Source organism: Erythrolamprus reginae, chromosome 3, assembly GCF_031021105.1.
Source record: "Erythrolamprus reginae isolate rEryReg1 chromosome 3, rEryReg1.hap1, whole genome shotgun sequence".
NCBI lineage: Eukaryota > Metazoa > Chordata > Lepidosauria > Squamata > Dipsadidae > Erythrolamprus > Erythrolamprus reginae.
Window position 1 is genome coordinate 258,015,853 of NC_091952.1, and position 27,693 is coordinate 258,043,545.

Below are 27,693 nucleotides of genomic sequence, written 5' to 3' on the forward strand. Positions count from 1 at the left end.
TTGGTGTATCATTTGATTAGATTGTGTGATTATTTTATTATAAGGGTTTGAAATAGTATTTTTAAAAAATTGGATTTGTACACTGTTTATGTTGTTGTTAGCTGCCCCGAGTCTTTGGAGAGGGGCGGCATACAAATCTAATAATTTATTATTATAATTATTATCTCTGGACATTTTCTAGTGTTTATGTCCGAAATGTGGTCAGGTCATCTAGACAGATGAGCTGTATTCGAGGAGTGGTCTGGCCCTGCGCTTCCTACTGACCCAACAGCATTCCTGCGGTCCCTTAGATTGGTGTTTCTCCCTCCCTCGACACCCCCCGGACCACAGGCCTCCCCATCAAGAAGCTACCACGGGCAACCACTCCCGATAGCTGTTGCCCAGTTCTAGATGCTGCGCTTGGAGAGCCCGGCACAGGGCCAGGTGGGCGGCTGCCGTGAGACAGCGGACGGCATCGGACTCCTTCGGTGCCCACAGGGGCCACAGTCCAGTTCCGGGCAGCAGGCTGGCCATCGCCAGCAAGAGGCTTCCCATCACCCCATAGGCGCTTCCGGTAAAGATAGAGACGATGAAGATGGTGATGGTGACCACCGAGATGACCGAATGGACCACCACGGCTTTGCCTTCTTCGGTGAAGTAGCCCCAGCCCCCGGCCAGCATCAGGGCGCCTCCCAGGAGGACGTTGGCCGTGAAGCAGTCCCCGTTCAGCCAGTGGAAGCCGAAGGCCAGCAAGGGCAGGCCGACCACTGTGCACGGCCAAGTGTGGTCTGGGGGTTGGGCCCCTTGCCAGGAGGACCCAAAGGGGAGGGTTTCCAGGAGGGGCCCCAAGGCCTGGAGGAAAAAGCCAGCTGCAGCTCCCCGGTTGATCTGCGGATAAAAGGTAGCAAAGGGGGGCTTCAGTCCTGGGGGTGGGGGTGATTAAATTAGATTTATTAGATTTATAAGCTCCCCTCCTCCAATGGACAAGGATAAAGCCATGATACAATCTATAAAACCCCGTAGATTAAAACATTCACCTCTCAATCATTCATCATAAAATCTACATAGAAGATGGACGGCAGGAAAAGACCCCATGGTCCATCAAACCCATTTTGAGACTGTCAGAAATCACGACCCCCAAATCCTTCTCTTCTGAAGTTTTTGCTAACACAGAACTGCCAATACATCATAATAGAAACATAAGAAGATTGACGGCAGAAAAAGACCCCCTGGTCCATCTCATCTGCCCTTCTACTATTTCCTGTATTTTACCTTAGGATGGATCTGTGTTTATCCCAGGCATGTTTCAATTCAGTTCCTGTGGATTTACCCACCACGTCTGCTGGAAGTTTGTTCCAAGCATCTACTACTCTTTCAGTCAAATAATATTTTCTCACACTGCTTCTGATCTTTCCCCCAATTAACCTCAGATTGTGTCCCCTTGTTCTTGGGTTCACTTTCCTATTGAAAACACTTCCCTCCTGGACCTTATTTAACCCTTTGACATATTTAAATGTCTCGATCATGTCCCCCCTTTTCCTTCTGTCCTCCAGACTCTACAGATTGAGGTTCATGAAGTCTTTCCTGATACGTTTTATGCTTAAGACCTTCCACCATTCTTGTAGCCCGTCTTTGGACCCGTTCAATTTGATCAATATCTTTTTGTAGGTGAGGTCTCCAGAACTGGATGCAGTATTATTCCAAATGGGGTCTCACCAGCACTCTGTATAGCGGCATCACAATCTCCCTCTTCCTGCTTGTTCTACCTCTAGCTATGCAGCCAAGCATCCTACTTGCTTTCCCTACCGCCTGACCGCATGGTTCACTCATTTCACCCATAATCAGTGAGGGACTGCCATCTTCGGTGCTACTGGTGCGCCCTCCAAGGCTGTTGTGGGCGCATGAAACCTGCAGGTGAGTCTCGCCTGCGTCCCCCGCCAACCAGCCCAGTTTCTTACCTGGAAGGTCCGAACGGCCGAATACAGACAGACAGCAGGCAGCAGGAGGTTGGCAAGGAAGGTAGCCAGGTCCTGTTCTGGCCAGCTGGGCATTGGGATGGAGCCTCTGCAAGAGAAACGGGGTGGGGTGGGGTGGGGGGGATTATCTGGACAGGCAGGCAACCCCCACAAGCTGCCCCCTATCCAAGCCAGGAAGAGGCAAGGCCGCAGGAGCAATGGGCATGTAGCCCACAACAGAGGCTCCTTGCAGGGGGTTAGTACTGTGTGTATAACTGGTTCGGTTATAACCACCACCACCCCGACCTCCTGAGCATGCACAGAGAACAAAAGTCCCCAGTCTGCTCTCGGTCCTCTCGAACATGCCAAAAAGGCCCGCCTGCCCTCGGTCCCTGAGCATGCACAGAGTGTAAATTTCCCCCCTCTGCCCTCGGTCTCCCTGAGCATGCAAAAAAGGCCCAAACGTCCAAAGGTCTCCCCAAACGTGCAGAGTCCTTGAGTATGCACAGAGTGCAAAAGTCCCCTGTCTGCTCTCAGTCTACCTGAGCATGCCAAAAAGGCCCGCGTGCCCTTAGTCCCTGAGCATGCACAGAGTGCAAAGAGTAGCGGTCTGTCCTTGGTCCTTGAGCATGCAAAAAAAAAGCGCACTTGCCCTCAGTCCCCGAGCATGCACAGAGTGCAAAAGCGACGCCCTCCGCCCCCCACACCCCGTCGCCCGACCTCCCTCCTTACACAGCCCGATTTGCCTCCTCCGCTAAGCCCAGCGTCCTCCGAGCGCCCCGCATAGAGCTCTCCTAGGCTAGAGCGGCCCCAAGAGCTCGGAACCATAGAGTCTCGCGAGGCCGTCAAGGGCGATCCTTCGGCGCACGCGCAGTTAGGGGCAACCTTCCGGGTTCTCGGGAAGGTGGGGCGGTGAGGGAGGGATCGTGCGCCCCGGCTGGCCGCGGATGATGGGAGCGGCTGTCCCGTCGTTTGCACGAGCGGCCCCGGACGGGGAGGTGAGCCAGCGCCCGCTTCCCCAAAACCTCCCGCGGGGCCTTTGACTCCTCCACCCGCGCCACGATGGGGATCGTCAAGCTGGCCGACCTGATCAAGGAGGCGACCCCGGACGCCGTGCGCCCCGCCAGCCTGCAGGAGTACAACGGTGAGCGCCGTTCCGTCCCCTCGGTCCCTGAGCATGCACAGAGTGCAAAAGTCCCCCGTCTGCTCTCTGTGTCCCTGAGCATGCAAGAAAGACCCCCTTGCCTTCAGTCCCTGAGCATGCACAGAGTGCAAAAGCCCCCCCTCTGCTCTCTGTGTCCCTGAGCATGCAAGAAAGACCCCCCTGTCTTCAGTCCCTGAGCATGCACAGAGTGCAAAAGCCCCCCCTCTGCTCTCTGTGTCCCTGAGCATGCAAGAAAGACCCCCCTGTCTTCAGTCCCTGAGCATGCACAGAGTGCAAAAGCCCCCCCTCTGCTCTCTGTGTCCCTGAGCATGCAAGAAAGACCCCCTTGCCTTCAGTCCCTGAGCATGCACAGAGTGCAAAAGCCCCCCCTCTGCTCTCTGTGTCCCTGAGCATGCAAGCCGCCCCGAGTTTTCGGAGAGGGGCGGCATATAAATCCAATAAATGAAATGAAATGAAATGAATGAAAGAAAGACCCCCTTGCCTTCAGTCCCTGAGCATGCACAGAGTGCAAAAGCCCCCCCTCTGCTCTCTGTGTCCCTGAGCATGCAAGAAAGACCCCCTTGCCTTCAGTCCCTGAGCATGCACAGAGTGCAAAAGCCCCCCCTCTGCTCTCTGTGTCCCTGAGCATGCAAGAAAGACCCCCTTGCCTTCAGTCCCTGAGCATGCACAGAGTGCGAAGGGGGGCCTTTTCGGGAAGTCAGCAAGATGCTTTATGTGCCCTGGAGACCAAAGACGACTTTCAGTGAATAATGAGCAGGGATGCCCATGTGAGATCAAAAAGCAACATACCAGTGTTATCTGGAAAGTCAGGTTACAAGGCCCGTAGCTCATGCGGGGAATGTTCACGGGGGAAGTTGGTGTGAGTAATGTGTAGCAGGAAGCCAGCGGAAGAGAGTGAGCGGTGCCAGTGGTCAGTGGATCCTCGACCGGCGTTGTGGGGAAGGTTAGAGAGGAGCTTCCTCATTCCGTTTCCCTCCAAGGGTGGAGTATGCGCTGTCATGCGCTACCCGAATGCTAAGGACAGGAACGCTGCTGCGATGGGCGCCCAAGGTGCTTCCTGAAGTGCATAAACTCCACAAAGTCAATGCCGTCCGAGATTTCCTTGACCGTTTCGAGATTGAAGGCCAGGCTTTTCACAACTGTAGAGTGACAGGAGATGAAACTTGGGCTGATCACCCGACTCCAGAGAGCGAACGTCAATCAATGCAGTGGTGCCACACCCATCCTCCTTCAGCCAACAAATTCAACACCCAGCAGTGGGTGAGAAAAATCTTGGGCCCCCATCGCAGCAGCGTTCATGCCCTTCGCATTCAGGGAGCGCATTGCCGCACACCCTTCGCCCTTGGAGGGAAACTGGACGCTCATCTCTCACCTTCCCCACAATACCAGTCGATGATCCACTGACCCCTGGCACTGCTCGGTCTCTTCCGCTGGATTCCCACTACACGATAGGAATGCCAACTTCTCCCGCAAGAGCCAAATGCCTTGTAACCTTACTTTCCGGAAAGCCCTCCTACATTGAACAATTGGGGTAGTAACTCTTAGGTAAACATTATATAATGGAATGACCAAGCAGGATGGTCACAAAGTGTGCAATGTTTTTAATGTTCGTTTGTGTAAATAAAAGAGACAAGGAAGGAAGGAAGGAAAGGACGGAAGGAGAAAGAGAGAGAAAGAAAGAAGAAAAGAAGGAAGGAAGGAAGGAGAGAGAGAGAGACAGGAAGGAAGGAGAGAGGAAGGAAGGAAAGAAAGAGAGAAAGGAAGGAAGGAGAGAGAAAGGAAGGAAGGAGAGGGAGAGAAAGAAAGGAGAAAAGAAGGAAGGAGAGAGAGAGAGAAAGGAAGGAGAGAGGAAGGAAGGAAAGAAAGAGAGGAAGGAAGGAGAGAGAAAGAAAGGAAAGAAGGAAGGAAAGAGGAAGGAAGGAGAGGGAGAGAAAGAGAAGAAAAGAAGGAAGGAGAGAGAGGAAGGAAAGAAAGAGAGAAAGAAAGGAAGAAAGGAGAGAGAAAGGAAGGAAGGAAAGAAAGAAAGAAAGGAAAGATAGAAAGGAAGGAAGATAAGACGAAGGAAGGAAGGAAGGACAGAAAGAGCAAGATGGTTTGGAGGGTGGGCCCTGCCAATAGGCTAGTGGGCACTGGTGCAAGTGGAGGTTGACCGGCGAAGGGGTAGGGGGGTGGCCAGAAGGATCCGTTGCCCTCCCGCCTGCTCATCTACCTTTCTCCTCCCCCGTGGCACAGGGCAGGTGGTCGCTGTGGACATTTCTGTGGCCATTTATCAGTTCCGCACAGCCATGCCGGAGATCATCAACCGCCACGGGCAGAACATCAGGTGGGCAAAGGGCAGGAACGGCCTCCTCTTTCCCCCCACCCCAAAAAAGCAGGTGGAATGAGTCGCCACCGAAGGAGGCTGGACCATCCGTGGGATGGAGGATTCGCACCTGCTCCTTCCAGGCTGGGAACAACAGGGGCGGGAGGGTCAGTTTCTGCCTGGGATACGCTCTCTGCCCCTTTCATTGCCTGGCTCACCTGCACAGGTAGGTAGAATCTTGGTGCCATTTCGACGATGTCCCAGTCATCATCTTCAGGCTAGGGCTTCCAGCTTCCGGCTAATAATAATAATAATAATAATTATTATTATTATTATTATTATTATTTATTAGATTTGTATGCCGTCCCTCTCGGAAGACTCAGGGCGGCTCACAACAATAATAAAAAACAATATTATAGCGAAAACAAATCTAATATTAAAAAGCACATAAAACCCTATCATATTTAAAAACCAAACAACACATACACACCAAACATAAAATATAAAGAGCCTGGGGGAAAGGTGTCTCAACTCCCCCATGCCTGGCGGTATAGGTGGGTCTTGAGTAGTTTACGAAAGACAAGGAGGGTGGGGGCAGTTCTAATCTCCGGGGGGAGTTGATTCCAGAGGGCCGGGGCCACCACAGAGAAGGCTCTTCCCCTGGGGCCTGTCAAACGCCATTGTTTAGTTGACGGGACCTGGAGAAGGCCAACTCTGTGGGACCTTATCGGTCACTGGGATTCGTGCGGTAGCAGGCGGTTCCGGAGGTATTCTGGTCCAATGGGAAACGACCCAAATACGACAAGACCTACTACCTATAGCCATGAAAATCTACGAATACATATACAGTGTTCCCTCGATTTTCGTGGGGGCTGCGTTCCAAGACCGCCCGCGAAAGTCGAATTTCCGCGAAGTAGTGGTGCGGAAGTAAAAACACCATTTTTGGCTATGGACAGCCAAAAACTACCCCCACGCACCCTTTTTCAAGGCAGCGCAAGGAGCCGGGCTTGAAGTTGGGGGTGGGGAGCGACGAAAGTGCGGAGGCCGGCAAAGATTGTTTTGAATGTCGGCTGCCCCCGCCCCCCCAGCGCCTCCGGCCCCCTCACCGCTACCCCCTGCCCGCCCGATCCGCCCCTCTCACCGGCTTTCTTGGGACACGGGTCCTCCTGCAGCAGCGCTGGCGGCTACGGCTTCTCATCCTCCTCATTCAACCGCTAGCTCCTCTGAGCGCTTTGAGAATGCCCACCCCGCCCCTCTCACAGTCCCTTAGCTGAGAGTGCTTTCGTCCCAGCTATCAGCGAGGGGGCTGCAGGACAGGCGGGGCAGGCGTTCTCACAGAGAGGGAGGGAGAGAAGGAGAGAGAGAAATGATAGAAAAAAGGGGAGAAAAAAGAGAAATGAGAAAATGATTGAAGCAGAGAATGACAGGAAAGAAAGAGAAAGAGAGAGAAGTGACTTGGTGATGACGTATGACGTCATCGGGTGGGAAAAACCGTGGTATAGAAAAAAAACCGTGGAGTATTTTTTAATTAATATTTTTTTTAAAACCGTGGTATAGCCGTTTCGCGAACTTTGAACCCGCGAAAATCGAGGGATCACTGTATACATATACATATACGTATACAGGGTGTCCCCAAAAAATGTATACACACTTTAAATAATTATAAACTTGATGTTTATTATAATTTTATTATTTCAAAAATGTAAAAATATTTACAAGTATCATTTTATTGTTATTGTTTTATTTTATTGTTTTTATTTGTTTTCGAAGGTTAGTCTAGCTGTCATTATTGTGTTCAGGGATTGAATCTGCAAAATAAACACAGTTTAATTATTGGCTATTTACAATTAGTTAAAATTAGTTAAAATGCAGTGAAAAAAAACAATAAAATGATACTTGTAAATACTTTTACATTTTTGAAATAATAAAATTATAAATTTACAATTATTTAAAATGTGTATACATTTTTGGGACACCCTGTATATAAACACTGCTCAAAAAAATAAAGGGGACACTTAAGCAACAGAATATAACTCCGAGTAAATCAAACTTCTGTGAAATCAATCTGTCCACTTGGGAAGTGACACTGATGGACAGTCCATTTCACTTGGTTGAATTTTCCTGCTCTTCTCGTCTTCCCTTCCAGTGCCTTGCGGGGTCTCTTCTTCCGGACGCTCCACCTGTTGGAAAACGGCCTGAAGCCCCTCTTCGTCTTTGATGGGAAGCCCCCCGAACTGAAGCAGCCAGTGGTGCGTAAGGAATCTGGTGGGGTAGGGGAGGTGGGTGATGAGGCCCAGATCGACCTATAGGAGGTATAAAGAGTCTGGAAGTATAGCTGATAGAGAGGTGTATAAAATGAGACAGAAGGAGGCGAAACAGATAATATATGCTGCTAAAGCCTCAAAAGAGGAAGAAATAGCAAAATCTGTAAAGAAGGGGGATAAAACCTTCTTCAGATATATTAGTGATAGGAAGAAGAAAAACTGCAGCATCACAAAGCTTAGTACCGGGAATAATACATGCATTGATGGGAATAAGGAGATCGCTGACCATTTCAATAGCTACTTCTGTTCAGTTTTCTCAAAAGACACCTTACAAAATAATAATAATACTATAGAGGGATATAGCATTGCTTCCAGCTGTACGGATTCAGCTCCAGTGATCTTAGAAGCCGATGTCTTAGAAGAACTTGAAAGATTAAAGATAAATAAGGCAATGGGTCCAGATGGCATCCATCCCAGAGTTCTTAAAGAACTCAGATCTGTCATTGCTACCCCCCTGACTGATTTGTTTAACCAATCCCTGTTAACAGGAGATGTTCCTGAGGATTGGAGAATGGCCAGTGTTGTGCCTATCCACAAGAAGGGCAGTAGAGAAGAAGCTGGAAACTACAGGCCAGTTAGCTTGACATCAGTTGTAGTTAAAATGATGGAGACTCTACTCAAAAAGAGGATAAATCAGCATCTAAAAAACAATAACTTATTGGACCCAAATCAGCATGGCTTTACTGAAGGCAAATCGTGTCAGACTAATCTCATTGAGTTCTTTGACTATGTCACAAAGGTGTTGGATGAAGGTGGTACCGTGGATATTGCCTATCTGGACTTCAGCAAAGCCTTTGATACGGTTCCACATAAAGAGCTGATAGATAAATTAGTGAAGATTGGACTTAATCCCTGGATAGTTCAGTGGATTTCAAGCTGGCTGAAGCATAGACATCAGAGAGTTATTGTTAATGGCGAGTATTCTGAGCAGAGTCAGGTTACAAGCGGTGTGCCACAAGGGTCTGTTCTGGGTCCTATTCTTTTTAATATGTTTGTGAGTGACATAGGGGAAGGTTTGGTAGGGAAGGTTTGCCTATTTGCCGATGACTCTAAAGTGTGCAATAGGGTTGATATTCCTGGAGGGGTCTGTAATATGGTAAATGATTTAGCGTTACTAGATAAATGGTCAAAGCAATGGAAACTGCAGTTTAATGTTTCCATATGTAAAATAATGCACTTGGGGAAAAGGAATCCTAAATCTGAGTATTGCATTGGCAGTTCTGTGTTAGCAAAAACTTCAGAAGAGAAGGATTTAGGGGTAGTGATTTCTGACAGTCTCAAAATGGGTGAACAGTGTGGTCGGGCGGTAGGAAAAGCAAGTAGGATGCTTGGCTGCATAGCTAGAGATATAACAAGCAGGAAGAGGGAGATTGTGATCCCCTTATATAGAGCGCTGGTGAGACCACATTTGGAGTACTGTGTTCAGTTCTGGAGACCTCACCTACAAAAAGATATTGACAAAATTGAACGGGTCCAAAGACGGGCTACAAGAATGGTGGAAGGTCTTAAGTATAAAACGTATCAGGAAAGACTTAATGGACTCAATCTGTAGAGTCTGGAAGACAGAAGGAAAAGGGGGGACATGATCGAAACATTTAAATATGTTAAAGGGTTAAATAGGGTTCAGGAGGGAAGTGTTTTTAATGGGAAAGTGAACACAAGAACAAGGGGACACAATCTGAAGTTAGTTGGGGGAAAGATCAAAGGCAACATGAGAAAGTATTATTTTACTGAAAGAGTAGTAGATCCTTGGAACAAACTTCCAGCAGACGTGGTTGGTCAATCCACAGTAACCGAATTTAAACCCTGGGACAAACATATATCCATTGTAAGATAAAAAATACAGGGGGAAGGGAGATCTCCTGGGCTTCAGGGGAAGCCAAATAGCCCACCGAAAGGACCGAGTTCGGGAAGCCCGGCAAAGGAAATCTCTTGCATGGGTGACGTTCCCTAGTTGGGTCAGGAAACGTCTGCAAGAAAACAGCCAGACTCAGAGAGCGCCAAGGACCCCAGAATCCTTTTCCTCCTCCCACTCCTCCTCCAATTTCTCTTCCTCCTCGTCTCTGCAAACCCAACTCCTTTGTAGCACTGATGATGTTCCCTAGTTGGGTCAGGAGACGTCTGCCAGGAAACTGATAAGCTCAAAGGGACCAAGGACCCCAGCGACCTTTTTCTCCTCCTCCTTCTCTTCTTCTCCTCTTCTTCTTGTCCTGTTCTCTTCCTCTTTCTCCTCCTCCTCTTTCTCCTCTTCCTCCTTCTTGTTGTTTTTCATCTTTCTGCTCCTCCTCTTTCTTCTCCTCTTCCTCCTCCTTCTTCTCTTCTTGTCCTGTTCTCTTCCTCTTTTTTCTCCTCTTCCTCCTTCTTGTTGTTCTTCATCTTTCTGCTCCTCCTCCTCCTCCTCTTCCTCCTCCTTCTCCTCCTCTTGTCCTGTTCTCTTCATTTTTCTCCTCCTCCTCTTTCTCCTCCTCTTCCTCCTCCTTCTTCTTCCTTCTCCTCCTCCTCCAAACTTCCTATAGAAGTTTGTCTTCTATATATGCTGTGAGCCGCCCCAAGTCCTCGGAGAGGACAAATCCTATTAAACTTAAACCAATTAAACTTAAACTCCTCCCCACTGCAAACAACCCCCTTCTACCACTGATGATGTTCCTTAGTTGGGTGAGGAAACGTCTCCAAGGCAACCGCTAAGCTCAGAGGGCACCAAGGACCCCACGGTTCTCCTCTTCCTCTCTCCAAGCCCCCTTCCCTTGTAGTACTTATGATATTAGCTACTCAAAACCCACCTATGTCGCCAGGCATGGAGTAACTGAGTTGCCCCTAGGCTAGGCTAAGGCTATGTGTATGGTCTGTCTGAGTTGTATGGTTTTTAATAATGGGGTTTTAATGGGTTTTTTAATATATTGGATTTGTGACATTGTATTTTGTTGTGAGCTGCTCCGAGTCCTCAGAGAGGGGCGGCATACAAATCTTAATAATAATAATAATAATAATAATAATAATAATAATAATAATAATAATAATAATAATATTGCATGGTATGTCTGTGTGTATGTTTGGTTTTATAATAAGGGTTTTTAGTTGTTTTATTTTTGGATTGTCACATGCTGTTTTTATCATTGTTGTTAGCCACCCCGAGTCTACGGAGAGGGGCGGCATACAAATCCAATAAATTATTATTATTAAATTATTATTAATAGACTCAAACTCAAACCGGATATGACGGAGTGTCTGTGGGTTTTGCCTCCCAAGGACAACTCCATCTGTCCGTCCATTACCCTGGGGGGGGAATCCTTGACCCCCTCGGAGAGGGTCTGCAATCTGGGCGTCCTCCTCGATCCACAGCTCACATTAGAGAACCATCTTTCGGCTGTGGCGAGGGGGGCATTTGCCCAGGTTCGCCTGGTGCACCAGTTGCGGCCGTATCTGGACCGGGACTCATTGCTCACAACAGTCACTCATGCCCTCATCACCTCGAGGCTCAACTACTGTAACGCTCTCTACATGGGGCGACCTTTGAAAAGTGTTCGGAAACTTCAGATCGTGCAGAATGCAGCTGCAAGAGCAATCATGGGCTTCCCTAAGTATGCCCATGTTACACCAACACTCCGCAGTCTACATTGGTTGCCGATCAATTTCCGGTCACAATTCAAAGTGTTGGTTACGACCTATAAAGCCCTTCATGGCACCGGACCAGATTATCTCAGGGACCGCCTTCTGCCGCAAGAATCCCAGCAACCAGTTAGGTCCCACAGAGTGGGCCTTCTCTGGGTCCCATTGACTAAACAATGTCATCTGGCGGGACCCAGGGGAAAAGCCTTCTCTGTGGCGGCCCCTACCCTCTGGAACCAACTCCCCCCAGAGATCAGAGTTGCCCCCACCCTCCTTGCCTTTCGTAAGTTCCTTAAAACCCACCTCTGTCGTCAGGCATGGGGGAATTGATACTTTCCCTCCCCCTAGGCCTATAAAATTTATGCTTGGTATGTGTGTATGAATGATTGGGTTCTTAAATTAGGGTTTTTTAAATTTAACTTAAACTTAAATATTGTATTTGTTTATGTTGTCTTATATTGTTGTTAGCCGCCCCGAGTCTATGGAGAGGGGCGGCATACAAATCCAATCAATAAATAAATAAATAAATAAACAAACAAACAAATTAAAATAAAATAATAAAATAAAATAAAATAAAAATTACATAGTTAGGTTAGAAACATAGAAGACTGACGACAGAAAAAGACCTCATGGTCCATCTAGTCTGCCCTTATGCTATTTCCTGTATTTTATCTTAGGATGGATATATGTTTATCCCAGGCATGTTTAAATTCAGTTACTGTGGATTTATCTACCACATCTGCTGGAAGTTTGTTCCAAGGATCTACTACTCTTTCAGTAAAATAATATTTTCTCATGTTGCCTTTGATCTTTCCCCCAACTAACTTCAGATTGTGTCCCCTTGTTCTTGGGTTCACTTTCCTATTAAAAACCCTTCCCTCCTGGACCTTATTTAACCCTTTAACATATTTAAATGTTTCGATCATGTCCCCCCTTTTCCTTCTGTCCTCCAGACTATACAGATGGAGTTCATGGAGTCTTTCCTGATACGTTTTATGCTTGAGACCTTCCACCATTTTTGTAGCCTGTCTTTGGACCCCTTCAATTTTGTCAATATCTTTTTGTAGGTGAGGTCTCCAGAACTGAAACATCTGCTAAAAAACCCAAGAACCCGAGCTCAGAGAATATCAAGAATTCCCCATCGACAACTATTCTCCTTTCTCTTGCAGCTGGCCAAGCGGGCCGCCCTTTCCGGAGCCAGGAGGAGGAGGAGGGGGACTGCAGGTAAAGGCCAGAGACTCCCTTCTTGCTGGGATGGGGTGATGGGTCTCCAAGATTCCAGCCCTCACCCGCCTCTGCCTGCCTTTCAGAGTCTGATGTCCCCCCAAGACGAGACTTCGAGACTCTTTTGACCCTCCTGGGAGTTCCGTACATCCAGGTAACAGTCGGGCGTCTTATTTAGAGGCATTGAAGAGAGCAGCTCCTTGCTTTGGGATGGGGGGAAAGGTGTGTTTTGGGCTACCTAGACAAAGTTGGCTCTTCCATGACTTGTGGACTTCAATACCCAGAATTCCTGAACCAATCATGCTAGCTCAGGAATTCTGGGAGTTGAAGTCCACAGGGCATAGAAGAGCCAACGTGGCCTACCAATACTCTAGGCCAACCCCCTGCCCTAGATCATAGAATCCTAGGGCTGGAAGGGACCTTGGAGGTCTTCTAGTCTAGTGCTAAGCAAAGTTGGCTCTTCCATGACTTGTGGACTTCAACACCCAGAACTCCTGAACTAATCATGCTAGCTCAGGAATTCTGGGAGTTGAAGTCCACAGGTCATAGAAGAGCCAACTTGGCCTACCCCTGAGACAGATCAAATAGCATCTGTGAGAGGGAAGGAACTTATCAAATCTGCAGATGACACCAAACTGGCAGGAATAGCCAGCACTGCAGAAGACAGGCTCAAGATACAGAAGGGTCTGGACAGACTTGAACAATGGGCACTCGCTGACAAAACGAAATTCAAGGGTGAAAAAAGTCAGGTTCTACATTTAAGCAAGAAAAACAAAACACACAGGTACAGTACATGTGGTACATTGCTCAACAGTAGCAACTGTGAGAGGGACCTTGGAGTCCTAGTGGACAACCATGGAAATAGGAGCCAGCCGTGTGCAGCAGCTGCCAAAAAAGCCAACACAGTTCTAGGCTGCATCAACAGAGGGAGAGAATCAAGATCACGTGGAGGGTTAATGACACTTTATAAGGCCTTGTTAGGCCACACCTGGAATATGGCATTCAGTTTTGGTCACCAAGATGCCAAAAGGATGTTGAGACTCTAGAAAAAGTGCAGAGAAGAGCAACAAAAATGATTAGGGGAGCAGACGCTAAAACATACGAAGAACGGTTGCAGCAACTGGGTTTATGTCTAGTTTAATGAAAAGAAGGACCAGGGGAGACATGCTAGAAGCCTTCCAATATCTCAGATGCTGCCACAAAGAAGAGGGAGTCAAGCTATTCTCCAAAGCACCTTCAGGGTAGGACAAGAAGCAATGGGTGGAAACTAAACAAGGAGAGAAGAAACTTAGAATTAAGGAGACATTTCCTTGCAGTGAGAACAATTAATCTGTGGAACAGGAGTTGCCTCCAGAAGTGGTGAATGCTCCAACACTGGAAGTTTTTAAGCAGATGTTGGATAACCATCTGTCTGAAGTAGTGTAGTTTCTTGTCCAAGCAGAAGCCAACCAGCTGTATATAAAGAGAGCAAGTCTTGAAACAAGACTTACGAAGAGGGATTGCGGGAACTGGGCATGGACAGCCTGGAGAAAAGGAGGGCCAGAGGGGACATGATAGCAGTATATTTATTTATTTATTTATTTATTCATTCATTCATTCATTCATTCAATTTTTATGCCGCCCTTCTCCTTAGATTCAGGGCGGCTCACAACATGTTAGCAATAGCACTTTTTAACAGAGCCAGCATATTGCCCCCACAATCCGGGTCCTCATTTGACCCACCTCGGAAGGATGGAAGGCTGAGTCAACCTTGAGCCGGTGATGAGATTTGAACTGCTGACCTGCAGATCTACAGTCAGCTTCAGTGGCCTGCAGTACAGCACTCTACCTGCTGCGCCACCCCGGCTCACCTATATGAGGGGTTGCCACAGAGAGGAGGAGGGTCACTCTATTCTCCAGGGCACCAGAGGGCTGGACAAGGAACAACAGCTGGAAGCTGACCAAGGAGAGATTCAACCTAGAAGTAAGGAAGAACTTCCTGACGGTCAGAGCGATCAACCAGTGGAACAACCTGCCTGCAGAGGTTGTGAACTCCCCAACTCTGGACACGTTCAAGAGGAGATTGGGCTGCCATCTGGCTGGGGTGCTTTAGGATTCCTGCTCAGGCAGGGGGTGGGACTTGATGACCTGCATGGTCCCTTTCAACTCTAACAATCAATCAATCAATCAATAAATAAATAAATAAATAAATATCCTGCCTCCTTTTAGCCTTGATGATGTTACCTAGTTGGGTGATGAAACGTCTGCATTCAAACCAGAACCCCCCTAGGCTTGACTTTCTTAATCCGAGGCCTTCGTTTCAACCTCCACCTGATAGCAGAGTCTCCCTTTGTGTCTGACCTAGGCTCCTGCGGAGGCAGAAGCCACCTGTGCCGCCCTGGTGAAATCTGGAAACGCCTGGTGTGTAGCCACGGAAGACTTGGACGCCCTGCCCTTTGGAGCCCTGCGCCTCCTGCGGCATCTGGGCGTGAAGAAAAGGTGAGCTTAATTCAATGAATTCAATTTATATGCTGCCCCACTCCCCAAGGACTAACGGCAGCTTAGCCCCAGAGCGTAAGCTACTGTGGTCTTTAAATGTTGAGATGCTGGTGGACTTCAACTCCCAGACTAGAACAGAACAGAATAGAACAGAATTCTTTCTTGGCCAAGTGTGACTGGACACACAAGGAATTTGTCTTTGGTGTAGATGCTCTGAGTGGACTTAAAAGAAAAGAGACACTTGTCAAGAATCAGGAGGTACAACACTTAATGATTGTCATTGGGGTCAAATAAGCAATCAGGAAACAATATTAATAGAAATCTTGCTTGGATGACCAACTTTGGCTATACTATTCAATAAGAAGAATGGGAAAAGTTTTGGAAACTTAATTATAAACTAACAATTTTGGTTCCATAGAGAGAGAATCAATGTAAGATGTTCTACCGGTGCCATTGTGCCCGGCAATATTAGCAAAAATTTATCCAGGCTTGAAAAGCGATTGTTGGAAATGTAAGTCAACGCATGGTACTTACTACCACGTATGCTTGTGGTGGCCCCTGCCTTCTGGAATCAACTCCCCCCAGAGATTAGAACGGCCCTCACTCTCCTTGTCTTTCACAAATTACTCAAGACCCACCTTTATCGCCAGGCATAGGGGGGTTAAGATATTCCTTCCCCTGGGCCATTACAAGTTATGCATGGTATGTTTGTGTGTATGTTTGGTTTTTTTATAATAAGAGTTTTTAGTTGTTTTATTAAATTGGATTGTTACATGTTACATGTTGTTTTTTATCATTGTTGTTAGCCGCCCCACGTCTACGGAGAGGGGCGGCATACAAATCCAATAAATAATAATAATAATAATAATAATAATAATAATAATAATAATAAGGTGGTTATGCCCAGAAACAAGGAAATTCTGGATTATGGTTCAAAATATGGTAAAAGAAATATTAAACTTTGAATTTGAATTTAAGCCCGAGATATTTTTATTAGGAATAATCAGAGGACAACACGAAAAGGCTAACTATTATTTGATAGTACATGTATTAATGGCACCCCATTTGATTTTTGCTCAGAATTGGAAAAAAGAAAACGTACCAACTAAGGATCTGGCAATTTTAAAAATACTAAAATGCGGAAAATGGACTAAACTTACTTTAGAGTTACAGAAGAAACAGGAAGAAGAATATTACACTGTGCGGGATAAATTTTATAATTGGATTGATAGAAAGTGAGAAATAAGATAAATGTAAATTAAACCAAAAATAGGGAAAACGAAGAACAGAAATGTAACTATAAATATGTTTTCATGTTTAATGCCTTTGCTGCATATTGTTTTTTTGTTGTCACTGTGTTTTGTTTCTGCCTTTTAAAAAGCCAATAAAAATATTTATTTTTTAAAGAAATCTTAAGGATACAAGCAACAAGTGACAGTCATACAGTCCTAAATGGGAGGAGATGGGGGATAGGAAGGATGAGACAAAACTACTAGAAATAGCAGTGCAGATTTAGTAAATAGTTTGACAGTGTGGAGGGAATTATTTGTTTAGCAGAGTGATGGCGTTTGGGAAAAAACTATTATGGTGTCTAGTTGTCTTGGTGTGCAGGGCTCTGTAGTGACATTTTGAGGGTAGGAGATGAAACAGTTTGTGTCCAGGATGTGAGTGGTCAGTCAATATTCCCCCCCCTCTTTTTGACCCGTGCAGTCTACATGAATCCTCCATGGAAGGCAGGTGGGCAGCCGTTGTTTTGTTCTGCAGTCCTGATTCTCCTCTGAAGTCTGTGTCGGTCTAGTTGGGTTGCAGAACCGAACCAGACAGTGATGGAGGTGCAGATGACAGACTCAATGATTCCTCTGGCCATGCCTCATATGTGGTCACTTTTAATGCTTGTGGACTTCAGCCCCCACAATTCCTCAGCCATGGCAACTTTGAGGCATGTGGACTTCATCTCATTATTATTATTTAAACGTGGTGGTTTTCCTCTGGCAGTGAAGTCCGACTCTAGGGGGCGCTGCACATCTGCAATTCACAGTGGTGGACGTAACTACACAGTATGCCAAAGAGCATGGAAAGCTGTTTAAATTTTCTAAAACTCTTAAATTACATTTTTTAATTTTTTAAAATTAATGAATTAGATTAATTAATTAATCTCCATTTGGTTCTTCCCCCCCAGACCGCTGGAAGAGATCTCCTTGCCCATCGTCCTGCAAAAGCTTGGGGTGACTCAGGAGCAGGTAAGGGGCAGTAATTTAATTTATTATAAATAAATTTAATTTAATTTATTTATATGCCGCCCAATCCCAAAGGGACTCAGGGCGGCGTGCAACAATAGAATCAAACAATGATACATTAGAATACATTACATTTTCCCTGCCTCCTTCTCTGGGTTTGGTAGCCGAGCAGAACTGGGGCTCCGCAGCTGTTCCCGAGAGAGAGACAAAAGCAGCCCCCACCTCCAGACACTGGGCTGCAGCTTATCTTTATTTTTAAAAATTATTTATTAGTTTTTCCAAATTTTAAAAACAACATTTCTCTAGTTTAATACTTTGGGTTGAGTTCCCTCTGCAGATTCCCTCCAACTCTGTGTCTTTTTCCTGTGTAGATTTCCAGAAAAGTCTAGGTAGGTTGGGGGTGGAAGGACCCCCCTTTACGAAAACAGGTTGCAAGGCCTTGGTCTCTTCAGCCTTGAAAGATGGTGTTGAATACATGACTTGATCGAAGTGTATAAAATCCTGCATGGGATAGAAAAGGTGGAGAGAGAGAAATTCTTTTCTCTATCACACAATCCTAGGACGAGGGGCCCCTCCCTAAAGCTCACGGGTAAGAAAGTGAGGACAGATAAAGGGAAATATTTCTTCTTCACCCAGAGGGTCCTTGGTTGATGGGATTCCCTTCCAGAAGAGGTCGTGACAGCTGTCAACCTCAATAGCTTCAAGGCAGCATTAGACAGATTCAGGGATGCCAAGTGTATCATAGGTGGTTATTGAAACGGATGTCCATGTGCCACCCCTGTGTTGGTTGAGGCAGGCAGGGCTCCCTTGGGTCCCATTTGTTGGGGGTCAGGGGAAAGGGAGGGTCTTGCCTTCTCTTTCTGCTCAAGATCCCCAGGGACAATTGTGGGGCCGCTGTGGGACACAGAAGGCTGGACTCCATGGGCTTTGTACTGATTCAGCCGGGCTCTTCTTAGGCTCTTTTGCAAAGCAATGGACCCACTTGTCTCTCTCTCTCCCACCCCCCCTTTGCTCTCTCTTGGCCGGATCCAGTTTGTGGATCTCTGCATTCTGCTGGGCTGCGACTACTGCAACAAAGTCCGAGGATTGGGCCCCAAGAAGGCGCGGAAGCTGCTGCAGCTGCACGGGAGCATCGAGGGGGTGCTGCGGAACACAAGCCGCGAGGTGACCATCTGGCAGCAGTGTTCCCTCTAATTTTTTTTTGGGGGGGGGGGGGGGGCGGAAAAGTATAGTGTCTGAGCGGCAGTCCCTTTGGGACTGGGCGGCACCGAAATAATAAACAAACAAACAAACAAACAAACAAATAAATAAACCCCCCCCCCCCCCTGTTTTGCCTGAGAGAATTTCAAAATAAAATACTGTACTGTGTGTCTATAACAGTGAGCTCATAATAGGGCAACTCTATCAATATCAAAATGCCACTTAAATAGTTGAGCTAGTTTCAAAGTAGATTTTGATTTTCTTTCTCTCTTCCTTACTCCCATTCTTTTTCTTTCTCTTTTCCTTCCTCTCTTTTTTCTATCTGTTTCTCTCTCTTCCTCTCTTCCTCTCTCTCTCCTTCCCTCTCACTCTTTCCCTCTCGGCTTCTGGGCAGGTTTGGAAAACTCTGAGTTGATGGTGATTTTTAAGTGCGCCATGGCTCACTGCTCAGCTTAGAGGGAACTATGACTGGCGGCTCTTGCCCCCTGCCCTCCGTCCTGCTCTTGACCCTCTGCAGGCGGGCAGCTTGTTCCGTGGCCGGACGCCAGATGCTGTTACCGGGCGGTAGAGGCCCCACTTCCTAACACACCCGTGAAACCCCAAAGGTGCTTTAGAATAGAATAGAATAGAAAAGAGAATAGAGTAAAATAGAATAGAATAGAATATGCAATGGAATAAATAGAATAGAAAATAGAATAGAATAGAAAATAGAATAGAATATGGAATGGAATAGAATAGAATAGAATTCTTTATTTACCAAGTGTGATTGGACACACAAGGAATTTGTCTTTGGTGCAGATGCTCTCAGTGGACTTAAAAGAAAAAGAGACATTGGTCAAGAATCATGAGGTTCAACACTTAATGATTGTCATTGGGGTCAAATAAGCAATGAGGAAACAATATTAATAGAAATCTTAAGAATACAGGCAACAAGTGACAGTCATACAGCCCTAAGTGGGAGGAAATGGGTGACAGGAAGGACGAGAAAAAAACTAGTCGTATTAAATTAATCAAACCAACAAAGAGGGGCATCCTTGAGGCTCTCAGAGTTCCATCATTTCATTGCATTAACTGACTAGGTAACACAATCAGTGCTAATCCCATTTTTTAAATATCTTCCTTTTAAATGTTTTTATAGTCCTGTGAATGGCTTGTAAACCTGGTTTTATCTCTGGCTGCCTGCGGGTGGTTGATGGGTCTGCATGGCAACCTCTGATGGGATTAGGGGAAAGAGGGAGGCCCTGGGAGAAGGGGAGAGGGGGTGCAGGGAGGGTGGGGGTGGCCTCCCCCTCCTGCAAATGCCTTCTGGGCCCAGCCAGGACTTAACAGCTGCTCCTCCGAATTCACCACAAAACTGGGATGATCCCACTCTGTAGACAACCAGGAGGAAAGGGAAGGAGAATATTTGTAGCTTCAGGCTTGAAATCAAAACACATTAGAATAGAACAGAATAGAATCAAAGGTAATAATAACAGCAGAGTTGGAAGGGGCCTTGGAGGTCTTCTAGTCCAACCCCCTTAGGCAGGAATCCCTCCACTACTTCAGACAGATGGTTGTCCAACATCTGCTTAAAAACTCCCAGTGTTGGAACATTCACAAGTTCTAGAGATTAATTGTTCTAATTATCAGGAAATTTCTCCTTAGTTCTAAATTGCTTCTCTCCTTGTTTAATCTCCACCCATTGCTCCTAGTTCTACCCTTAAGAGCTCTGGAGAATAGCCTGACTCCCTCTTCTTTGGGGCCACCCCTGAGATACTGGAAGGATGCTATCCTGTCTCCCCTGGTCCTTCTTTCCATTAAACTAGCCGTGCCCAGTTCCTGCAACCGCTCTTCGTATGTTTCAGCCTCCATTTATCCCCTAATCCTCTTTCTTGCTCTTCTCTGCACTTTTTCTAGAGTCTCCACATCCTTTTTGCATCATGGCGACCATTCAATTTTGGTTCTTGGTGCTTTCTGAGGTTGATGGTTTTCTGGTAGGCGTTTCATTACCCAACGAGGTGACATCCTCAGGGCTGGCTGATAATGCTGCCTGGCCCTAATGGTGTTACCTAGTTTGGATCATGAAAGAGCTGCAGGGAAATGGCTAATTAATGTCTATTTTTTAATGCCACCCTTCTCCTTAGACTCAGGGCGGCTTACAACATGTTGGCAATAGCACTTTTTAACCTCTAAGCCTGCTATTTTCAACCTTTTTTGAGCCGCGGCACATTTTTTGCATTTATAAAATCCTGGGGCACACCACCAACCAAAATGACACCAAATGACACTCTAACACAGTACATTTTATACATATAGTTAACAAATATACAGTGATCCCTCGATTAGCACGGTCTCGATTAGCGCGAAACGCTGCAACGCGGTTTTTCAAAAAATATTAATTAAAAAATAAGTCCGCGCTAGTTCTCTCTCTCTTTCTCTCCCTGTTGCCGGCGTGGTATATGAGAGAGAAAGAGAGAGGCAGAGGTCGGGCGCATTACCGGGAGGTGGAGGCGGCGTGGGGACGCTGGGTGCCGGGGACACCGAGGAGGGGGTGGACGTGGCCTCTCAGCTGCAGAGCCGAACAAGGGCGGAGGCAACGGCGGAGTCCGGCTCTGGGGCCATGCGGGGCCGCTCATCCAGGGGGGCGTGGACTGGCAAGTCGCCCTCCTTTCTCTTTCTTTCTCTCTCTTATACCACACCGGTAACAGGGAGAGAAAGAGAGAGAGCGGAGGGCACCTTGCCGGTCCACGCCCCCCTAGATGAGCGGCTCCGCATGGCCCCAGCGCCGCCCAGGCAAAGGGGAAACCCCAAGATTGCTTGCCGCTTGCCGTATTGCAGCGAAGGAGGCGAAGCAAGGCTCCAAGCTGCAATACGGCAAGCGGCAAGCGATCTTGGGGTTTCCCCTTTGCCTGGGCGGTGGGAAGACCAAGGGAAGGTTCCTTCAGCCGCCCAACACCTGATCCACTCCGCAGCGCGGCGGCAGCGAGGAGCCGAAGATGGGGTTTCCCCTTTGCCTGGGCAACGGGGAAACCCCATCTTCGGCTCCTCGCTGCTTCCGCGCTGCGGAGCAGGTCAGCTGTTGGGCGGCTGAAGGAACCTTCCCTTGGTCTTCCCCGCCGCCCACACGTAAACTCCACCATCTGCGCGTGTGCGGCCATGAAAAAAATGGCGCGCATGCGCAGATGGTGGTTTTTACTTCCGCACCACTATAACGCGGAAATCGATTAGCGCGGGAGGTCTTGGAACGTAACCCCCGTGCTAATCGAGAGATCACTGTAGTTTCTAAATACTCATTTAGTGTGAAACCTGGGCCTGTTTCGATGAACCCAAAAGGGAGATCCTGGCAGGATGGTAGTTTGGGGATGCATATTTAATTTCCCCACAGCACACCTGACCATGTCTCACGGCACACTGGTTGAAAAACACTGCTCTAAGCGGTTGACAGACTGAGCCTCTTGCCCCCAACCATCCAGGTCCTCATTTGACCCACCACGGAAGGATGGGAGGCTGAGTCCACCTTGAGTCGGTGATGAGATCTGAACTGCTGACCTGCAGCACTCAGCTTTAGTGGCCTGCAGTACTGCACTAGTTGGACTGCAGCCCTGCAGGCTCCTTCAGCTGTAATTCAGCGGTTCAGATCTCCCCACAGGCTCCAGGTGGACTCAGCTTTCCCTCCATCCAAGGGGGGTCAAGTGAGGACCCGGATGGTTGGAGGCAAGAGGCTCATTTTGCAAACCGCTTAGAGGGGGCTGGGAAAGCACTTTAAAGCAGTAAATGAGTCTACATGCTGTTGCTAAGGCTACAGGGGAAGGTTTGGTAGGGAAGGTTTGCCTATTTGCCGATGACTCTAAAGTATGCAATAGGGTTGATATTCCTGGAGGGGTCGGTAATATGGTAAATGATTTAGCTTTACTAGATAAATGGTCAAAGCAATGGAAACTGCAGTTTAATGTTTCCAAATGTAAAATAATGCACTTGGGGAAAAGAAATCCTCAATCTGAGTATTGTATTGGCAGTTCTGTGTTAGCAAAAACTTCAGAAAAGAAGGATTTAGGGGTAGTGATTTCTGGCAGCCTCAAAACGGGTGAGCAGTGCAGTCAGGCGGTAGGGAAAGCAAGTAGGATGCTTGGCTGCATAGCTAGAGGTATAGCAAGCAGGAAGAGGGAGATTGTGATCCCGCTATATAGAGCGCTGGTGAGACCACATTTGGAATAATACTGTGTCCAGTTCTGGAGACCTCACCTACAAAAAGATATTGACAAAACTGAACGGGTCCAAAGACGGGCTACAAGAGTGGTGGAAGGTCTTAAGCATCAAACGTATCAGGAAAGACTTCATGAACTCAATCTGTGTAGTCTGGAGGACAGAAGGAAAAGGGGGGACACGATCGAAACATTTAAATATATTAAAGGGTTAAATAAGGTCCAGGAGGGAAGTGTTTTTAATAGGAAAATGAACACAAGAACAAGGGGACACAATCTGAAGTTAGTTCGGGGAAAGATCAAAAGCAACATGAGAAAATATTATTATACTGAAAGAGTAGTAGATGCTTGGAACAAACTTCCAGCAGACGTCGTAGATAAATCCACAGTGACTGAATTTAAACCTGCCTGGGATAAACATAGATCCATCCTAAGATAAAATACAGGAAATAGTATAAGGGCAGACTAGATGGACCTTTTCTGCCATCAATCTTCAATGTTTTTATGTTTCTACCTGCTCTTCTCCCCTTGCAGAAACACCCTGTGCCGGACGGCTGGTGCCTGGAGGAGGCCCGGCGTCTCTTTCTGCAGCCGGAGGTGACGGACCCGGGCCAGGTGGTGCTGGAGTGGAAGGAGGTGGACGAGGAGGGTGTAGTGAGGTTCCTGGCGCACGAGAAGCACATGAAGTGAGTGGAAGGCGATTGACACACACACACACACCACGTTGAGCCCCACAAGAGGGGAGGGGCTGGGTCTTAGGGCATCGGCATCTGCTCTGTGGCCCCGGCGAGGAGTCCGCTGGGTGAGTAGGTGGTCATGAAGACGCTCTGAAGGCCGGGCTCCCTCTCAACCCAGCAGGATGGGAACTGAACATCCCCTGGTGTTAGAAACAGAGAAACCTAGAAGATTGACAGCAGAAAAAGACCTCCTGGTCCATATCGTCTGCCCTTAGACTCTTTCCTGGATTTTATCTTAGGATGGATCTATGTTTATCCCAGGCAGGTTTCAATTCAGTGACTGTGGATTGACCAACCACGTCTGCTGGGAGTTTGTTCCAAGCATCTACTCCTCTTTCAATCAAATATTTTCTCATGTTGCTTCTGATCTTTCCCCCCAACTAACCTCAGATTGTGGCCTCTATTTTGTTGCAGACTTTTCATGACCCAACTACGAGGGTCGCCCAGAACTTAATGCACCACATTTTCTTTCTTCAACAATTATTTATTGAACTCAATGAAACTTACACACAAGAGAGAACGAGGTTTCTTCTACGCTCCCTATTTTCCCACGTAATCTCCGTCCCCTTCTATGGCCTTCCGTCCAGCGAGACACAAGGGCCTGTACGCCCTGTCGGTACCACTCCTTGTTCTGGTCACGAAGCTATTTCTGCACCGTGCGAATCACCTCTTCATCATCCTCAAAATGCGACTAACCGTACTTCTGTCGATTCTCCATCAACTGCACAGAAACATTGGTGAATGTTCCCAACAGTTTCTTTCTCCGCAGTGAGAAATTCAATGATGACACGTTGCTTGTAACGTACATCGCTTACAGACACCGTTTGGAAACACTGCTGCAGCTACGCTCTCTGTCTGAAGACACGCAAAATTTACACACGCACTCCTGACCATTCAAGTGATGTATATCTAAAGTTTCGCATTCGTACCATTGCTGTAGGCTGAGAAAAAAAATGTGGTGCATTACTTTCTGGGCGACCCTCATAAGTAACATCACCTGTGCTGGAAGGGAGGTTTTTTAAGGCAGTGTTTCCCAACCTTGGCAACTTGAAGATATTTGGACTTCAACTCCCAGAATTCCCCAGCCAGCAAATGCTGGCTGGGGAATTCTGGGAGTTGAAGTCCAAATATCTTCAAGTTGCCAAGGTTGGGAAACACTGTTTTAAAGAATGGTAGTGGTGATAATAAAGGAGGACTGATTGATGAATGAATGAATGAATGAATGAATGAATGAATGAATGAATGAATGAATGAATGAATGAATGAAGTGGGGGTAAATCACCCCTGTGCCTGCCTCCCTTTTGCCATCTTCCCCTCACCCCCTCTTCCGCAGAGAGATCCGAGTTCGGGGTCGCCTACAGAGGTGGCGAGATGCCCGCCGGAAGCTCAGTGAAGAAGCCCGGGACTCCGTCTCCAAGGCCAGAGGGAGGCCAAGGAAGGCAACCAAGACCATGAAAGATTTCTTCCCGGTTCAGAAATGTCCAAAGAAGGTGAGGAAGAAGAAGAAGAGGAAGGCTGTTCTCCCCTCCCAGCTCCAAAAAAAGAGGAGTCAGGCATAGTGTGGAAGTAGAGAGCAGGATGAAAGGATGAGGTAGATGATGGATCTGTGTTTATCCCAGGCATGTTTGAATTCAGTTCCTGTGGATTGACCAACCACGTCTGCTGGAAGTTTGTTCCAAGCATCTACTACTCTTTCAGTCAAATCATATTTTCTCCTGTGGCTTTTGATCTTTCCCCCCAACTAAGCTCAGATTGTGTCCCCTGGTTCTTGTGTTCACTTTCCTATTAAAAACACTTCCCTCCTGAACCTTATTTAACCCTTTAACCTATTTAAATGTTTCGATCAAGTCCCCCCTTTTCCTTCTGTCCTCCAGACTATACAGATGGAGTCCATGAAGTCTTTCCTGATACATTTTATGCTTAAGACCTTCCACCGTTTTTGTAGCCCGTCTTTGGACCCCCTCAATTTGATCCATCTCTTTTTGTAGGTGAGGCCTCCAGAACTGAACACAATATTATTCCAAATGTGGTCTCACCAGAGCTCTATACAGCGGGATCACAATCTCCCTCTTCCTGCTTGTGATACCTCTAGCTATGCAGCCAAGCATCCTACTCGCTTTCCCTACAGCATGACTGCACTGTTCACCCATTTGGAGACTGTCAGAAATCACCGCCCCTCAATCCTTCTCTTCTGAAGTTTATATACTCCAAAAAATGCAATACCAACATCCTATAAAAGCAGGTTGCTTGCCTGTTTCACTAACACTCTCCCCCTCCCCTCTTCTACACAGGTGCCCACCCGTCCACCTGCCAGGAAGAAGCCAAAGTTGTCTGAAACAGTCCCAGCAATTTGAGGGAGCGATTCCCTTGGTGCTCTCCGAACTTGGCAGCTTTCCTGTTAAGACGCTTCATTACCGAACTAGGTGACGCCATCAGTGCTCCATCGGTTCCCTTTTGCCTTGCATTATACGCCTTGTCGGGTTCCAGGAAAAGCTTCTGCTGTCTTCACACATACACAAACACACACACAGACACACATACAAAGCTGTCAATAATGAGCATCGCATCAATCAGTATCGGCGTCTTTCAGCTGAGCAAAATCAGTCAAATGATTGATGCCCCCTTACAAATTAAGCACAGTTAGATAGATTAGATTAGATTAGATTAGATTTATTGGATTTATATGCCGCCCCTCTCCGTAGACTCAGGGCGGCTCACAACAATGGTAAAAAACAATACATAGTAACAAATGTAATATTTCGCAATCTAAATTACAGTTTTAGGTTAAAAAATCCAAAAGAAGCCCCAATATATAAAAAACAAGCACACAGTCGAATCATACACAGAAACTACATGGGCAAGGGGGAGATGTCTCAATTCCCCCATGGCTGACGGCAGAGGTGGGTTTTAAGGAGTTTCTGAAAGGCAAGGAGGGTGGGGGCAATCCTAATCTCTGGGGGGAGCTGGTTCCAGAGGGTTGGACCCACCACAGAGAAGGCTCTTCCCCTGGGTCTCACCAGACGACATTGTTTAGTTGACGAGACCCGGAGAAGGCCCACTCTGTGGGACCTGACTGGTCGATGGGATTCGTGCGGCAGAAGGCGGTCCCAGAGATATTCTGGTCCGATGCCATGTAGGGCTTTATAGGTCATAACCAACACTTTGAATTGTGACCAGAAACTGATCGGCAACCAATGCAGACTGCGGAGTGTTGATGTGACATGGGCATATTTAGAGAAGCCCATGATTGCTCTCGCAGCTGCATTCTGCACGATCTGAAGTTTCCAAACATTCTTCAAAGGTCGCCCCATGTAGAGAGCGTTACAGTAGTCGAGCCTCGAGGTGATGAGATAGAAGAGAATTACACTGGGGAACAGCAATTGCGTTGTCTTAATTCTATGACTTGTTTTCCACTAACTTTTGGCCTGTTTTCTGACTGCTTATTTGTACCTTATGACAATCATCAGGTGTTGTACCCCATGATTCTTGACAAATGTATCTTTTCTGCACCAAAGACAAATTCCTTGGGTGTCCAATTGGGCAATAAAGACTTCCATTCCATTCCATTCTATTGTGGTATGACAAAGCTACTGTAGATTTTAAAAATGGTTGTGACAGGTGGGCTATTTTTAAGAGTGTAGAATAAACAGAAATAGAGATTCTGTCTCAAAACACCTTTGTGCCTTTTAATTAAAGAAGTATTTGATAGACGAGAGAAAGGATAAGTAAACATAAATTGGCTAATTTATCCTGAAGTAATTTGAATTTTCTCAAGTGGATTGTAAAATATAATTGCATTGGCATCCTTCTGTCTCGAAAGACCATGGTATCATGCTGTGGATTCCCCAAATAAAAATAAAACATAGAGAAGATTTAACAACAGAACGATATTTTTCTCAATAGTTTCTTTTTAATGTAAAATTTTTAGAAAAACTTAAGGTGGATAAAATATTTTATGGTTTCAAACAATGGAAGTTTGAAACCAAATTATGTACTAAGAATGTGAATGTTATTTTTAAAATTGAAACTTGAAACAAGAATAATGAATGAAAGAATGCATGGTGAGAAAATGCACTAAAACCTTGGTAATATACAAAGGGAACAGTGGGAAAATAGGTGGTTGAAAGGATTAAAATATACTTTGTGTTAAAGAGAATTTTTTAATAAAATGATGTATTGTTCGTATTTGTTACCAGAGAAATTGTCTGGGATGCATAAAGGATTCAGCTGCCAAGCATCCAAATTTTGATCATGGGACCATAAAGATGCTTCAGTGGTCATAAGTGTGAAAAATGGTCATAAGTT

General features: G+C 46.7%; 2 protein-coding genes across 4 annotated transcripts; one reads left to right on the forward strand and one right to left on the reverse strand.

Moving 5' to 3' along the window:
* TMEM276 (transmembrane protein 276) lies at positions 1-2,793 on the reverse strand. The gene is made up of 3 exons (XM_070748462.1): positions 2,667-2,793; positions 1,938-2,043; positions 1-867 (listed from the first exon to the last, which is right to left on the reverse strand). Exons 1-3 carry the CDS (start codon positions 2,717-2,719, stop codon positions 340-342), a joined length of 687 nt encoding a protein of 228 aa, XP_070604563.1. The 5' UTR covers positions 2,720-2,793; the 3' UTR covers positions 1-339.
* Positions 2,784-27,693, forward strand: LOC139165285 (flap endonuclease 1-like). Of its 3 annotated transcripts, none has more exons than XM_070748459.1 (11): positions 2,784-3,078; positions 5,332-5,422; positions 7,548-7,650; positions 12,501-12,555; positions 12,642-12,709; positions 14,900-15,033; positions 17,213-17,273; positions 18,303-18,434; positions 23,186-23,337; positions 24,722-24,878; positions 25,680-27,693. In XM_070748459.1, the coding sequence occupies exons 1-11, from the start codon at positions 2,997-2,999 to the stop codon at positions 25,740-25,742; spliced, it is 1,098 nt and encodes a 365-aa protein (XP_070604560.1). In that variant the 5' UTR covers positions 2,784-2,996; the 3' UTR covers positions 25,743-27,693. The 3 variants fall into 3 exon arrangements, with proteins under 3 accessions (XP_070604560.1, XP_070604562.1, XP_070604561.1); XM_070748461.1 differs by having other exon boundaries at positions 5,337-5,422; XM_070748460.1 differs by lacking the exon at positions 24,722-24,878.